Below are 16,350 nucleotides of genomic sequence, written 5' to 3' on the forward strand. Positions count from 1 at the left end.
TGAGAAGGAATCAAGGAACAAGGAAGAACCACTGATCTAGGCGACCATTTTGCTCCGGCAGCGGTGAGCTTCATTCTTCTTTGACAAGAGTAGAAATATAGTGGATGACCTTAGGGCTTAGGCACTCATTTTGGCATCATAGAGGTAAGTATAATAAATACTTGTATTTTTTATGTCTTCTTTTCTTTATATTTATAATTTTGTTTCATAATTATGTATTTATATTATATGTTAATATGTTATGATGATTGATGATTGATGAAGATAAACTTAGTTTATTCACTTTATTGATTTGTTTTCTTGATGAATATCTTACATTGGTATGAATATGAATCTTCGGTATTTATTTAACATATAAGTAATAGGATTCAACTAGGATTTGAGCCAAATAGATTGGTTTTATAAAAAAATTACACAGGAATGCTTTAGTCAATAAGGCGACGCTTTATGCCTGCCTTATCGTTAAGGCACTCCGAAAGACCCTTAAACGTCTCCGTCGCCTTACCGCGTTAAAAACTATGAATCATATTGGCTTATGTATTATTGCAGTGATATGAATTATGAACCTTTAACCTTTATTTAGCATATGAGTAGTAGGATTCAACTAGGATTTGAGTCAAATAGAATGGTTGTATAAAAAATAACACATGAACGCTTTATTCAATAAGGCGACGCCTTATGCCCGCCCTATCGCCAAAGCGCTCCGAAAGATCCTCAAATGCCTCGGTCGCCTCACCACCTTAATAACCTTGGTCGTAACGTATCGATACGATATGCACCGATACACAACCGATACACGTTGATATGTACCAATACGTATCTATAGAACCCATTTCACTTTTGAAACAAAGTTTGTTCTTCTCGTTGGCGGTACTTAAGTTATCAAAATTTGAAACACAATTGCACAATCAATCTCTCTTCAATTTCTTGGTCTTGGGTCTTTGAATCATTCATAGAAAATGATTCAAAATCTACAATCAAATTGAGTTTAGATGATTGAAGCATAAAAAATCATCCATTGAAGCTAAACATAGCACAAAACAGGTAAAAAACTAAAATTTTTATCTGCAAAACTTTGTTTTACCTTTTTTTTTTTGTTGCTATGTTTGAGTAGATTTAGGTAAAACAAACTAAAACATTGCATTGACATGTTCATAGGTTTTAAAATTTCTTAGAAAGTCAACCATAGACTATTACTCTTTATGATAAATCTCGTCCTTTATAACAATTTCAATTGAATGCACTTGTCTCACAATACAGTGTTATCCATTTTAGTGTTTATGCACGATACATGTTACATATTGCTTGTTTATACTATTTTTTTATGCAAAACGTGTATTTCCATGTGTTTCTTGTCCATTTCTGAGCGTATCTTTTATCTCCGATATGATAGTTCTCTTAAAATTACCCGACCAATATGGCAACTGATATCGATATTTTAATTCTCGAATGTGGGGGTTCTCCTCATCCTCTTAGATGCTTTTGCATAAGGAAATAAAAAGTAGCGGGTCAAAGAATGACCATTGCTATTCAAAGTCCATATCTGCTTGTCCTTGAGGCCATTAAAAAGGGATATATCTTGAAGATTTTCAAAGAGCTCCTGTAACTGCCCGACTTCCCTAACCCTTATCCTCTTCTAAAATGTAAATCCCAATCCTCCCAGAACCACTAGAGGATATGTTACAGCACACTGCCATCTGGAAGTTCTTTGCATCAGAACTAGATACAACCTAGGAAATAGTTCCTTAAAAGAAATCTCACCTCAGCACATATCCTCCCAGAACCTCATGTTCTCCCTGTTATCTACATCATACCTAATCCAGGTGATGGAGTGATTAATTATGTTAAATGTTGATGGATCTCATTAGGGAACCCAGGGCCTTTGGGTATTGCTGGTATAATGCAAACATGGGACAGTTTAATTTGTTGGTTATTTCTTTAGACCAATTGGAAGAGGGGATTCTGTCAGATCAGAGATTAGAGATCCAAAAAATTGGGGTGAAACTACTGATTAAGAATTTATTTTCTTCTTGGATTATTGATTAAGATTCTGCCAATGTTATGCGATGAATGGTGAGGCTAGCAGAGGAACAATGTCGTTACCTTTGTTATACTAGATCCATTTGCCACCGCTTTTCCCATATGTATTTTAAATCCGATGGAAACCTACATCTGTTAATGGGGTGCATGGTTCATCATCTTGAGAATCTTGGCCGAAATTTTGAACATTTTGGTGTTTCGGTGGACCCCAAGATGAAACCTAGTATTTGGGAAATTTCGGCCCAAATTTCTGGCTATAGCCCAGAAAAAATACTTGGTTTTGGACCGTGCTGAAACTTGTCTGAAACCTGAGATTTCGAACCTTGATGAGGTGGCTGATGACTTGGTAAAGCAAGCGGTTGTGAGGCCAAGGGTGTGCTGTGGAGATAATATCCCATTTAATTGTTTATGTTCTTTATGTTTTTTCACCATAGGGGATTTTCAATGCATGTATGATTTACTTGCATTTGTGTGCTGCCTTATTTGTGGGGCCTTAGGAGGCTAGGATTGTGGTGGTTGTTATTGTACACTACCTTCTGCTTGCTCCAATTTATCAATAAATTGTCACTGATCAAGGGAAAAGGTTAAAACAAGCCTACAATTATTAGAAAGAAAGGGAATAGAGACTGAAAGTGTGAATAAACCTACAACTATTAGAATATAAGGGAAATAGGGAAGCCACTAAAAGTGTGACTGGTGATGTGTTCCATACATTTAATTCTATTACATTTTTTACTTGTTATGGTATTCTATATGCCAAAGTTCTCCTTTCCATCTGATGTTTAGTTTTCAGAAGGATATGAACATAATGTTTGCTAAAACCTTATCTTGGGTCCCCTTTGACTAATGATGACATTGCTCATAGCTGGTTTTGTATATTTATTTATTGGTGATAGCTTTTTTACACCTACTTGTTCTGTAACTGAAACTGGTGGGAAAATATAAAACTCTAGTGCATGCTTACAGGAGTTCTGGTTAATAGCCATAAATGTTTTTCAGCTTTGAGGGTATATTTATTTTTTGCATTTATGGTTTGCTTGTGGGACTCTTGTGCTATGCTTTATCTCCACGACTCTATGGTTCCTCAGCTAACCATTCATACTTGGACCTTTTTGGCCTTTCATGTTACTTCATGTTGCAATTGTGGTATTTTTCTGATTTCCTGTTTTGATATGGCAGTATGTGAGCATGCTTATTCATTGGCGCAGAACTTGGACCCTAACAGTGAAGGCAGAGGTGTGTTACAGTTCAAGACCGGTTTGATGTCTGTTATCAAGGTATATCTTTATTTCTGGATGTTGAGAAATAATAGTTTTGCACCATGTGGAAGTTACTCTATATACTATATGCACATGGATAATAGTTTTACACCATTTAGAAACTTACAATATATACTATATACCATGGCACATGTCATTCCCTCTTTCTTTTATATCTTTGTCTTCTGTTCAGAATTTGAGATTTTCCATGATCTTGGTTGTTGAGGGCCATTTTTCTTGTAATATCTTTTGAACTAATGCTTTGTCTGGTGTTTTGAGAAAATTTCAGCAAAAACTTGCAAAGAGGGAGGATGGAAGCATAGATAGGAGTCAGGACATTGCTCGTTTAAGGGAATTCTACAAGCAATTTAGAGAGAAGAATAAAGTAGATGAGTTGCGAGAGGATGAAAAGAAATTAAGGGAGTCAGATGCCTTCAGTGTTAACCTTGGAGAGTATGTCTCTTTTCTGGAAAATAAATAATTTTTCGTAGTTGAAATTGATATTAGAAGTTAGAACTTGATTGCTTCTCTCTCTGCCTCCCCTCCCCCATTTTGTTCTACTTTTATTTCCTGTTATTTCCTTGTCCTTTTTCGTCTCAGTTTTTTTTTTCCAGGGTAAATTACTCCCGCAGTTAAGAGATTCTCTGATTAAACTCCCCCACAGCATTTACCAAAACCAAAACAAGAAAAGAAATTTAAAAACAATGAACGTACAGAAAAAAAACTCACCTTAATTTCTGGGCCTGAACCTATGAGTGTGCGATTGATGCAATTGGTCTCTAGTATGCCAATATATTACTTCAATTTCGGGTGATGGGTTAAATTGGCAAAGACAAAATAGAGAAACTATGAAAAGACTATGATGCCGATGCCCCTGACCTATTCAAAGATAGCACCTGGGTGCAATTGGGCCAGGCTGGGCTGAAGTCCAGCGTGGGGTCCTAAAGCTCAGCCGTTGCATGGTCCTGCAGGGCTAAAAAAGGGGTCGAACTTGGTCCCTTTTTTTTTTTTTTCCTTTTTTTATGTTTTTGGTTGGGCCCCTAACGTTACAGAAACTTATATATGGGTTCCCTCTGACTGAATTTAGTGAGGAGGGCTTTTTTTAATGGGGAGAATAGTCGTTTATAAGCAATTTATCATGATTTGGAAGTGTAGCTTTTGCAAATGTTAGGGTCCCAGAGCATAGTTTTGATGCTTGAGGGGCCCCAGTTTTAGTTTCACCAAAGTTAGTGATGCGATCCCGGGTTCAGACAACCCTTTTGAGTTCGCTTTGGGCCCACCCAAATGCACAATTGCCAATATTAGGAAGATAATGGCAATCTCGTAAATATTTCAGAGTTTGTAAAGGGAGCTGGCAAAGCCGTAAATAATCAGAATACTAAAGGACAGTTTGGTAGTTTTCTAGATGTTGAGCATAAGATGGGAATTAGGGTTTATTGTAAGGGACAAACTTGGAAGAGTGTATAAAATATGAACAAATGAGGATAAAGGAAGATGGGAGGGGCATTACTGGAAGTTAGGAGAATAAAATAAAAGAGGAGATCGTGGGGGGAGGGATATCATCTTCAACCTCTAGCGAAGCAAATTTGAACACGGTAAAGGGGGCTTCGAACCAGATGCAAGAACTCCTCAATGAGAGTCCCAATCGAACCAGCATTTTGGGAGGAGTTTGTCGACTCTTAAGCCCCTTGATTTCAACTAATCACAGCCCTGGATGTCGAAGGATAAGGGAGAGTAAAATTCTGCAACCTAGGTCTAGTGGTAAAACATGAACCAGATTTGAAACCTGGTGTATGACCTTCAGTTTAGATGGTATTTCCGCCTTAGATGCTATAATTTAAGTCACACTTGGATGATGTTTCAGACCTGAGAGATTTATTGTTGAGTGAATGAATGAGATAGATCGACTCCCTCTATGGTGAGAGAACATGATTAGGGCTGAAACTGAGTAACATAAAAGGACACAGAGAGAGTGATAAAATAGATGAAGGTAGAAGAACAGAATTAAAGGAGGAAGGAGGAAGAAGAAGAAGAGGAAGTAGAAGAACAAAGGAGGAGAATGGCACCAAATCGCAGGGAATAAAAAAAGGAGGAGAGAAAACGTATGGCCAAAAAGTGCATGCACCATGTGCCACGCCTTAGGACACCACAGTAAAACTCAAAATTAAACTCTTTAATTCATTATTCAATCTACTCCCACAATGGAGATTACAAGCATATATAAATAAAAATAAGACTCCTACAAATAGAAACTAACTCTCAAAAAAAAAAAAAAAAAAAAAAAAAATAAAGCAACTAGGAAACTTAATATAAATCTATCTCCTAGTATGTAACTCTATCTAAAACTCCAATATAAAAGATTAAAAGATAATTAAAAAAAAAATAAATAATTATCCTACTAGACCCAAATCCCAATTTGGGCTCAGTTCCCAGTCGGGCCTCTCAAACAGGTTCTGGCTGGTCCAAGGAAGTGCTCCTGCATCAGTTAGGAAGTAGGGACCCATATGCAATTTGCCTTTTTTGGCATTCTTTTCTTTTTCTCTGTTTTACATACTTGTGTATTTGTATATTGTCTACATTCTTAAATTGCATAAGATGTCTTTTAGGTTAACAAATATGAATTTAAAATAAAGTTGAAATGAAACGGCATTTATGTAGCTGACACATTTAGTGGGGATAAGGCTTAATGGAGTTCAATTATCCCTTGAAATTGAAAGTAATTGAGATGCTGGAGCTGATGATCTTTTTTTCTTAGGTCCTTCAAATTTATTTATTTTTCTCCTTTTATTATTTGCTTTTTTAATGGAGTTTCATCTCTCTTTGGGTTGTGTCCATGTAAGACAGTAGATACATATGCATTTTTGTATTTATACATCAACACGCGCGCGCGCACACACACACACACACACACACAGAGTAGATACATATATATATATATATATATATGTATGTATGTATATATACATACATACATATATATATGTATATATATATAGATACATATATATGTATATATATATGTATGTTTGTATATATATATATATATTATATAATACATGTATTCCAGCAAGAATTGGTTAAAAAATATGCCTTGGGCTGTTGTGCTGTCTACTGTAAATATTTTTTTTTCATCATTAAATTTATGTTTCTGTTCATCATTTTATTTTTCTTATGCTCTTGCTTGCTACTTCCTGGTCTCAATTTACTTAGCTGCTGCTGTTAGCAACCTTGCCAATTACATGCTGTTTCATTTTAGTTGTACGAAAATACTAATGAGTTCATTTCTGGTGCAGTCTTACCAACTAACTCAGCCTGGTGCAATCTAGGTTTCAAAACTCTTGTTAGTCCTCTAGGGCCCACCCAAGTCTTCAAAAAAAAAAAAAACTAAAGAGGGGAATTTTGGGATTTCAGAACAATTCTGGACTGTTTTAGAGAATGTACCTTTCTTCGACCTCACGATTCCTGCTTACTGAGACAACCTCCTTTCATTCAATCTTTTGCAGTCTCAGTAAAACACTAAACAATCTGGAATTTTGGACTTATAACCTTCAAAGCTCTTGGATCCTCCCAATCCCTGAACAGGACAGTAAGCAATATTTTTAAAGGTGTTCCTGAAACTGGATCTGTCGGTAAAGGCAGAACCAGATGTGGAACTTGAACAATATAGCCTAACTTTGGGCCCCAAATTGAATTGCTTGAGGTGGCCAAATAAAGAAAATTCCCAGATTCTTTGGTTGATTGGTTCAGAACTGACAGAGAATGACCAAAACTTTTTGGACTGCATGTACCACCTAGAACAGAATACAGTAGATAAAGAAAACTCAACCTCATAAAGGATAATAGAATGAACAAAGTAGAAGATAGAAGAAAAACAGTTCACCACAAACTGTTTCCCAGTTTGCCCATCAACCAAACTCAAAAAAGATTTACCTATCAAATCCATCAAACAAGAGACCTTTTCTCTGTTCCAAACTTTATGCCATTCCATTCACACTGTGAATTCGATTACATCAGGGACGTAGATAGGCTCAACCCAATTGAAGAAAATAGAAACTTTCATAAACTTATTAGCCCCTACCCTAACTAATTATACCAATTAGAAGTTGCATAATACTAAATCCACGACCTGATTTCTACCTAACAATGACATAACATGCCCCACAAAAGAAAAAAGGCGCATTTTAATCATCCCATGACTCATGAGGCCCATTACAAATATGTAAGCCCAATCCTGATTTAAAAGAAATCTATAATCCAAACTACATCAGATGGACAAATACTTTACTGTCTACCGCTTGGAGCTTCAAGCTATTTCATTCATACTTTCCTCATCTTCAATTATGTTTCTGAATCCATATTTTTCTCCACAAGTATTCTTGTTCGACATTGTTGAGTTAGTTGCTTATTTTCTGATATTGAATTTTTGTGTTGTTTACTTTTTTTTTTTTTCCATTGTTAGGTTGGAACGTAAAACTGTGAAAAGGAGAAGGGTGTTTCAAACTTTAAAAGTTCTAGGAATGGTATTGGAGGATCTTACAAAGGAGGTTTCTCCTGAAGATGCGGAAAGGTTGATCCCTGAAGAGGTTGGTTATCTCCTTTTTCTAAGTCTTTTAATTTTTGTTTTCCCCTTTGGGTTAGAGCTAGAAGGATAGGAATTGTCTGCACCAGCAACCTTACTTATTTATGGTGTTTGGAGGCAAAGGAAAGACATGCACAGCTTGGGCCTTTTATCAAGTATGACCTGAAATAGAGCTCTGGTTGGAGGGTAAGGATCCACATGGCTGACCCCATTTAGTTGGATAAGGCTGAGTTGTTGTTGTTGGAGGCAGCAAGGGAAAAAAAGAATTAGTAGAGAAAGGAGTGAGAGAAGGGTGCAAATTCCCTGCAAAGCAGCAATTGGAATTAGTGCAAGGGACAGCAGAGAGACCAAGTGCCTGAGCTCTGTGCGAGAGCAACCTGGCCCCATTAACCTGAACCCTGGCTGTGCTATGAAGAATGAGTTGGTGGCACAAATAGCCAGCAATCTCATGACCTACAAGCCAACAATTCCCACCACAGAAACAAAGTTCTTTGATTTTGCCATGGACCTAAATCACAACCATTTTGACTAAAATTGTTGCCCTTGCCCCTTCTTTCCCTTGTCAAACAGTCAAGGCGGTTGCTCTTTTATATCTTGTATACATTGTGATTGTCTTGATATGCACCATTAGTGGCTCCAGTGACAAACTAATTGGTTCCATTTCACATTCATTATTCCTTTCTGCAGTTCCTACCTCTTCACGCATTGCTTTCTATGTAAGTATGTATTGTGATCATTTCCTCGTAAGCAAATGTGTGCCTTCGTTACCAGTGATGAATGTCTTATTGGCTCTTTAAAGTTTGATTTTATTTGGTATCTCTTACCATTTGGACTTTGTCAGCTTTTACCTCTAGTGTTTTTTTCCCTACTATTCATTTAACCTCAAACCGAGTCTTCTTTTGGGTTATTGACCTAACGAGGAGCCACAATCCCAGTATTTGGCTTGTGGACTGGTAGAACTCTCGGGGGAGGGGGAGAAATGGTGAAGGTGATGCCATTACTAATTTACACCCAGTAGAAAACTAGTTTTAGTTTGACGACCAGTGTCAGTAGAGTGAAGAACCACATCCTACTATTTGAGAAGCTTCATCTGACCGAAATCGAAGTTCCAAGGGATTCATAGGTTCAGTCATTCCAGGATCAGATCACCTTTATTTTATTTTATTTTTTCCCGTTACTACTTTTTATCCATCATAAACTGTCGACAAAGCATTCAAGGGCTTCTTACATATCTCTTCATTTGTTAATGGTACAATTTTGGGTTATCCACAGGCGCCGTGGGGTGGGGGGGATCCTACCAATCTAGGATCAATGTTAATCAGAATATTCATGTGATGATTTGTGGTTCCATCACATCTCTCATTTTTCAATGATATGATCATCCTTGTCAGATAGAAATGTTTGCTCCTGCCTCTTTACCTTGATTCTTATGTTGTGTTTTTCTTATGATGGCTTAGCCTTATGTTCTATAGTACTAAAGTGCTACATATTTTGATACCCTGTGGAACATAAGGATGTGGTGATGGGGCTATGATTTGCATTTAAAATTTTTTTATGTCATGGATATTCTCTCTTCCCCTCTCCTCCACCTTCTTCTCTTGGCCTAAGAGATGGATATGTATGGGAGCTACTTGCTTGGTGCATTGATTTACACAAATGTGGCTTAGCCTGTTTTGGATTAATTTTATTGTTTAACCCTTCATTGGTTTGGTTAGTATGGTTGAACTGGCAAACCAGATAAGCCAATTTGATTGTCGGATCCTCAGGTATACAACATAGAACCGAGAATATAATCCAAACATCCTAAGTGGAAAGGTTTGAATCACCACTACCCTAAATGGGTTTAAACAGAAAACCTTATAAGTTTCCTGCAAGCTCAAGTGAAATGATAGCTTCCTAGTTTTTTTCCTCATGTTGACATATGTCTGACATGGACATGTTGACTCATCAAGGAATGCATTTGGACACAGCACCCTGATTTGCTTCAAATTTCTGTGAGATGATGAGAGGAAAATAAAGAGGGAAAAGGGAAGAAAACAAGGAGGAAGAGAAGAAGAAAGAGGATGAACCAGAGAGAGAAAACGTATAAGAAAGTCAATGGGGAATAAGAAAAGAAGAGGGGCAGAGATGGGAGTTGATGAAGATGAATTAACATAATCCAAAAAAAAATAGGAAAAAAAAGAAAAGAAAAAGAATGATTAACAGAAAGAGAGAGAGAATGAAGGAAAAATAAGAGTTTTCTGTTTGTATGGTGGTGATTGGTATCCCTCCCATTCTCCCCCCTTTCTGATATGTCTTTTGGCTTTCTTTTGGATTTTTACTGGGGTGGTTTGGAGTTGTTAATGCGTAGACGAGTTCTCTGTTTATATGGTGGTGAGTTGCTTGAATCTTGTTAGCATTTTGTTTTTCTAGGGATCTGGGTCTCTTTTGTTTTTGATCCTTTCTTATATTGTATCTTCATGTCCTATTCGGCTATTCCCAGTTGCTCGCTTGGCCGTGGCCCTTTGCAAGGCCAGCGGCCCTCCGCCGTGGCTACCTCTTGCTGGTGGTGCTCTGAGTCTCATCTTGGCAGCTTGGAAGATGAATTATTGAGATAAGTTGGTTAGGTTTTGTGGAACCCTACCTAGAATTGACTTGGTTGCCCCCCTTTTGCTTTGTAATAGGCTTCCTTGCTCGTCTTGAAGCCCATCTGGGCTTTTGAGTTGTACTGGACATGTCAATGAGTCCTTTGTTATTTGTTGCCTATCTGGGCCTGGGATGCGGTCCTTAATGGGCTTTTGTTACCATTATAGGGTTTTTAATTTTCTCTTCGGGACTGTATTTTCCCTCCCCTTCTTTTAATGCATTTATTATTCACCCAAAAAAATGTTGTTGCGTAGTTTAAAAAAAATATATATATATATATATATACCTAAAGAAGGATTCCCCAACTTGGAATAAATGCACCCAAAAAAAAAATGTTGTTGTGTAGCTAATATACATATATATTTTATATATATATATATATGTGTGTGTGTGTGTGTGTGTGTAAATAAGGTAAAACTCCAACTTGGAGCTATTAAATTCAAATGCTTGTAAACATATATGTTAAAATTGCATATTGGTATAAATTATGTTTCTTTATATATATATATATTTGTGTCCATGTGTCCATGTGTTCAGATTTTGTGTCGTCTCTGTCTACAGTCATAGCTTAACCTCCCCTTCTCCCCCAGTGTTAATTGTTCAGGGTTGGACTGTTGAACCGTTTTGCCACCAGTCAAAATGGTTTGACCTAGATTCTGTTAAACATTGCAAACTGAAAATGGTTCATTTTGCCTGCCGCAATGTATGAAATCTGCCTTCATGTGAACTTCTTTGGGGACTCTTTGATCTTACATAATACTGTCCCCAAATGGCATTATTTTCCCTCTGATCATCCTTGAACATACCCTTCTGTTGTCAAATCAGTGTCAGGGATCTCAACTCCAGAAGTGCTAGTATTTCTCTCTGGCTCCTGTTTTCAGGGAGAAGAGCAATCCTCCTCCCTGAAAACAGGAGCCAGAGAGAATTTGAGATGAGTTATTCGTGCTCCTAATATCTCTGTTAGTGCCTTACCAAAAAAAAAAATCTCTGTTAGTGACATCACCAATGGCTTGTTGCCATGAAGGTGCCTCACACCATGTCATTACTTGCAATTTCAGGAAGATTAAGTCATCTACCCTTCTGCCTGTCTGGAACATTAAGGCTATGAACCTCCCAGATGCCTAGCAGTACACTGGACCGGTTTGAGGTTTTTCCCATTTGACAGCTGGGTATCCCAGTGCTTACCCATTCTATGCTCCTGACAGGCATGTGGGGCTAGTGCTCCCCTCACAATTTGATAGATCTTAACATTTATGGCAGTATTGGATGGTTTATGTTCTTTCTAAAATTTATCCATCAACTTATTAGTGATATTTCTTTTTGCCTGTGTCTGATTTTATTGTTTTATGTTTCAGCTAAAACAAGTAATGGAATCTGATGCAGCAATGACAGAGGACCTGATTGCTTATAACATTATTCCTCTGGATGCCTCAATTATGACGAATGCTATCGTGTTGTTGCCTGAGGTAAGATTCTGTCTCTCTTCTTTTGACTTTTATTGACATTTATTGGGTATCAAATTTCTATTATTAATTTGTTGTTAGGTACGAGCGGCGAAGTCAGCTTTGAGGTACTTTAGGGGCCTACCAAAGTTGCCCGTTGATTTTCCTGTTCCTGCTACAAGGAATGCAGATATGCTTGATTTTCTGCAGTTCTTCTTTGGATTTCAGGTTTGTATTATGATGGATTTTAGATGCTCTTGATGTATTTCCATCTTTGCTTTTCTGCTGAGTTGTTTTAAAGAATGTCTACCTGTTAGCTTTCAAATGTTTCAAGAGCTCCCCTCACCAAACGTTTTACATTCGGACATGTAAATAGATGGGTAATAGTAGTGATAATTAACGTAAGAGAGGTAATAGGCTGCTTTCACATAAGGTAAACAGGAACTTACTTGCATGATAACAGAGCAGCAACATGTGGATATGACCTTGATTTCCCATCGAAGGCTTGGATCATCTCCAATCGTATAGAGTTTCTCACTCTTTCGGTGTCTCTCACAGCCAAGGATTGACATCTTGATCTTGAGGCCAGTTTCAACCAAGCCCAAAACCAAGATATGGGTCAAAACAGTCGGAACCTGGTATTTTCTGGGCAAAACTCGACATTTCATGGGCTAGTTGGTCAAAACTGGTTGAAACTACCGAAACTGCTCAAAATTGGTCGAAACTTGGTAGTTTTCAGTTGAAACTGGTCAAAACTACCAAAATGTGCAAAATATGGTTGAAACGAGGTCAAAACTTGGTACAAATCAGTATCGACCCTAGGTTTTGTCAAAACTTTTGTCAAAACCAAGATGATGAACCATGTTCACAGCTCACTGATTCTCTCAGCAGTAAAGACATGAAAGCCTAATTCATTAAACATCATCAAATCATGGGCAAGGCCCTTACAAGCTTTGTTTAAATATAAACAAATCCATCAGTTTAGGTGACTGTCTACCCACAACACCAACTCGATTAGGAAACCAAAAAGTAAAAGGAAACCTCAAAGGAAAACCCCCATGGAAGCTAAAGGAGTTCTCCCAACAATAAGACTCTTAAATAAGCAACTTAAAATAATTAAGCCCACGAGCTGGACATGACTTAGTCCCTGTTGAGCTGAAGGCTCTAATGAGGAACTGTGAACCGTTGCCATTAAAGGCCCTGGTTCTTCTTCTTGTGGGAGGAAGTTAGGAATTGCCCTCCTGGATCACCTGGTTTTCTTTTGTGAGTTGTCCCTGTTGGCCATTATATAGATACTTGCCCTACATGCTTTATAGGAATCAACTAATAATTTCAGTTGTGTTCCAAACTCATAACATTGCTGCCTTCTATCATGGATTTGCAGATATTTCTCATGATTTCATTTTAGTTGTTTGGTGGTTGTTTAAAATAGCATTTGTTGGTTCATCTGTTCTTCTTGTTAGTTGTTGGGGTGGAAATCTTGAACAATTGTTTTCAATTAGGTATATAATGCATTTTTTTCCCCAACTGACTGTATAATGCAAGATTTTTGTTCTATGCCCATTTATTTATTTTTGCTTTATATATTTTTTGTTTTATCATGGTCTCATTGTGTTTATATTTATTTCTTTTGTTTTGGGGTATTATGGTTAACTGATTGTTTGCGAGGATCGCAAGTCTTACACCTAAAAATTTTATTGGAATTTTACAGAAAGATAATATTTGTAACCAGCGGGAACATATAGTGCACCTACTTGCTAATGAACAATCTCGACTTGGCATTCCTGAAGAATTTGAACCAGTAAGTGTCGGGTTTATGGCTACTTTTATGTTACTGTGATTGGTTACTACCTGGACACTTCCTTTTACCTTGTCTTGCATGTATATGTTAATTTCTTTTTTGGGAAAATGTTCTCTGAGCCGCCGGGCTAGGGTACATTAGCACTTCTATGTCTCTCTCTCTCCTCACATGAAATGACCTTGCCATTGTACAGTATACCGTTTTGTCGCACCTCATGGATGCACTACCCTATGCCACTTACTCGGAGAATCCTCTCACTTTTCATTTATATTGTTTTATGTATCTTGGTAACATGTTTAGAATCATCTATGAACTTGTTTTCACCTGTTGAATGAATTGATTGGGATAATATTCTCAGAACTATTCATCCAAAAAAATATATTCTCAGAACTGTGAAAGTATACTCATCCTGTTTGGAGAAATGCCTGCAGCTGGATTATGATCGTCCATTCCATATAGTTTGGCTGGTTCTGAAGGTTTTCTTTGAGTTGGTGTTTATGATTTTAAGAATAAGAAAATTTATCCTTTTCGACCATTTCTATGCCCTTTCCATCTTTCCAGCCACTTCTTAACCATGTGGATTGATGATTTGGTAGTTCGACTGTTTTATATATTTGGGACCCCTAACAATCTCTCTCTCAAGTTTGGTGGTCAATCTCAACTATATGGTCCACCATGTATAAGCATGCACATTAATAACATAGTAGAAGGCACAAGACAATGAGGTGTGTTGTCACAGACAAATTCTTGTCGGGTTCAAAACTGCCCATGCAACACCTTAGCCCTTTATCAAGGTCAAGGAAGGCTAACTTTTTAGCCATCTCAACATTCACATGCCTTCATAATAACCAAGAGGACATGGCTCTTGCACAAGCCATCCACGAAGCCGAAGCGTGCATGACCTAGCTAACACTGTCACTTTATTGAATCCTCTCCAAGTCACTCACCCAACATCTGGGGCCATTTGATGGGCCGAACCCAACAACTTAGAAGTTGCTTCATTGCGTCCCAGCATAAATATTCGCATAGTTGTTAAGGCGGTAAGGCGACGGAGGCATTTGAGGGTCTTTCAGAGCGCCTTAGCAATAAGGCGGGCATAAAGCGTCGCCTTATTGATTAAAGCGTTCCTGTGTAATTTTTTTATAAAACCATTCTATTTGACTCAAATCCTAGTTGAATCCTATTACTCATATGATAAATAAATATTATAAGGTTCATACTTCCAACTGACTAAACTAGAGCTGAGAACTAGCAAATAGAATAAAAAACTGAAATCAAAATAGGACAGATTAAGAACAAAATGCAATTCAGCAACTGTCCAACTGATGACCTACTTAATGGCAATCTAACAGAATAAACTAGGCAGTAATAAACTAATATATAGCTGCATATAAGGCTACAAGCATACTGAATTAATTAATTAAAAACAGAAGCACAGGAATAACAGAAGAAAATGAAGAAATAAAATGAAGAAAAAAAACAGGTATCGTATGCAGAAGAATGAAGAACAGAAGAAGAATGAAGAACAGAATAAGAAAGAGAAAGAAGGAAAGAAAAAAAAGAGAGAGGTACAGAGCTCACCGTAGTCTTCATCAGAGTGAAGAACAGAAGGAAAAAAAACTCAGGTTCTTTGTATGAAGAACAGAAGAACAATGAAGAAGAAACAAGGAACCAAAAAAAAGGGTAAAGAGCTCATCCGCTCATCGTAGGTTGAAGAAGAGAAGAGTGAAGAACAGAATTAAAAAAAAAAAAAAAAAAAAAAAAAAAAGAGAGAAGAAAAAAAAAGAACAAAGAGAAAAAAGGTTACTGTATGAGAGTGAACAGCAGAAGAGAAGAAAAAATGTACTGTATCTGTCTATCGTCAGCGCAGGGAAAAAAAAAAAAAAACTCATCGTGCGCAATAACAAAATAAGATGAAGAACCAAAAACAAAAAAAAAAAAAGAAGTACCTATAGAGGGGGTACGATTGTTCGTTGGAGTAACCTTACCACTGTCGGAGAAGAACGAAGAAGTCAGAGCAAGATCGATTGGTCACCTGGTTCTTCTTTCTCAAAACCCTTGACTCAAAATCCAAATCCTTTGTGAGAAACTGAGAATTGTGTTTTGGTTTTTTTGGTGGGGTTACTTTAGTTGTTAGAAGCTGATCCCGTATTCCCATGCATCTCAAGTGCTAACAAGACCATACACCTACCAATCAAAAATCGATATTTGGAATCTACCTAAAGTAATTTTAAAAAAAGTATTAAATCCTAAAATGTTCATAAGGCGCCGCTTTGTGTGTAAGGCATCATAAGGCGACTAAGGCGTCACCTTATAGCTCCTTATCTCATGATGCGGCTGTCTTACGTGATGTCTGTAATGCGTGCTACTGCCTTACGACCTTTGGATCGCATCAACACTTAGGCGTCGCCTCAATAGCGCCTTACCAACGCCTTAATAACTATGTATGTTCGTCTAACACTATGGATTCCCTCATCATCGAAGCCCATCAATAGTGCTAGACTGCCATGAGGCAAGCCATGCCACACCAACTCGAGCCTATGACCAAGCTAACTATCATGCTTCTACACGAGGCGCTTGTACGCCTAGACACCATGCAAACTA

At 37.5% G+C, this 16,350-nt stretch overlaps 1 protein-coding gene across 2 annotated transcripts in view; it reads left to right on the top strand.

The window, feature by feature from the left end:
* Positions 1-16,350, top strand: part of LOC122088890 (callose synthase 9) — a 99,400-nt gene that overhangs the window by 3,857 nt on the left and 79,193 nt on the right. For both annotated transcript variants that reach the window (XM_042658249.1, XM_042658250.1), the window contains exons 3-8: positions 3,220-3,317; positions 3,589-3,752; positions 7,759-7,882; positions 11,859-11,969; positions 12,048-12,173; positions 13,657-13,746. In XM_042658249.1, the coding sequence (XP_042514183.1) occupies positions 3,220-3,317; positions 3,589-3,752; positions 7,759-7,882; positions 11,859-11,969; positions 12,048-12,173; positions 13,657-13,746 (713 nt within the window). The remainder of the gene's footprint in view (positions 1-3,219; positions 3,318-3,588; positions 3,753-7,758; positions 7,883-11,858; positions 11,970-12,047; positions 12,174-13,656; positions 13,747-16,350) is intronic.

This window comes from Macadamia integrifolia, chromosome 9, assembly GCF_013358625.1.
Source record: "Macadamia integrifolia cultivar HAES 741 chromosome 9, SCU_Mint_v3, whole genome shotgun sequence".
In the NCBI taxonomy this organism is placed as follows: domain Eukaryota; kingdom Viridiplantae; phylum Streptophyta; class Magnoliopsida; order Proteales; family Proteaceae; genus Macadamia; species Macadamia integrifolia.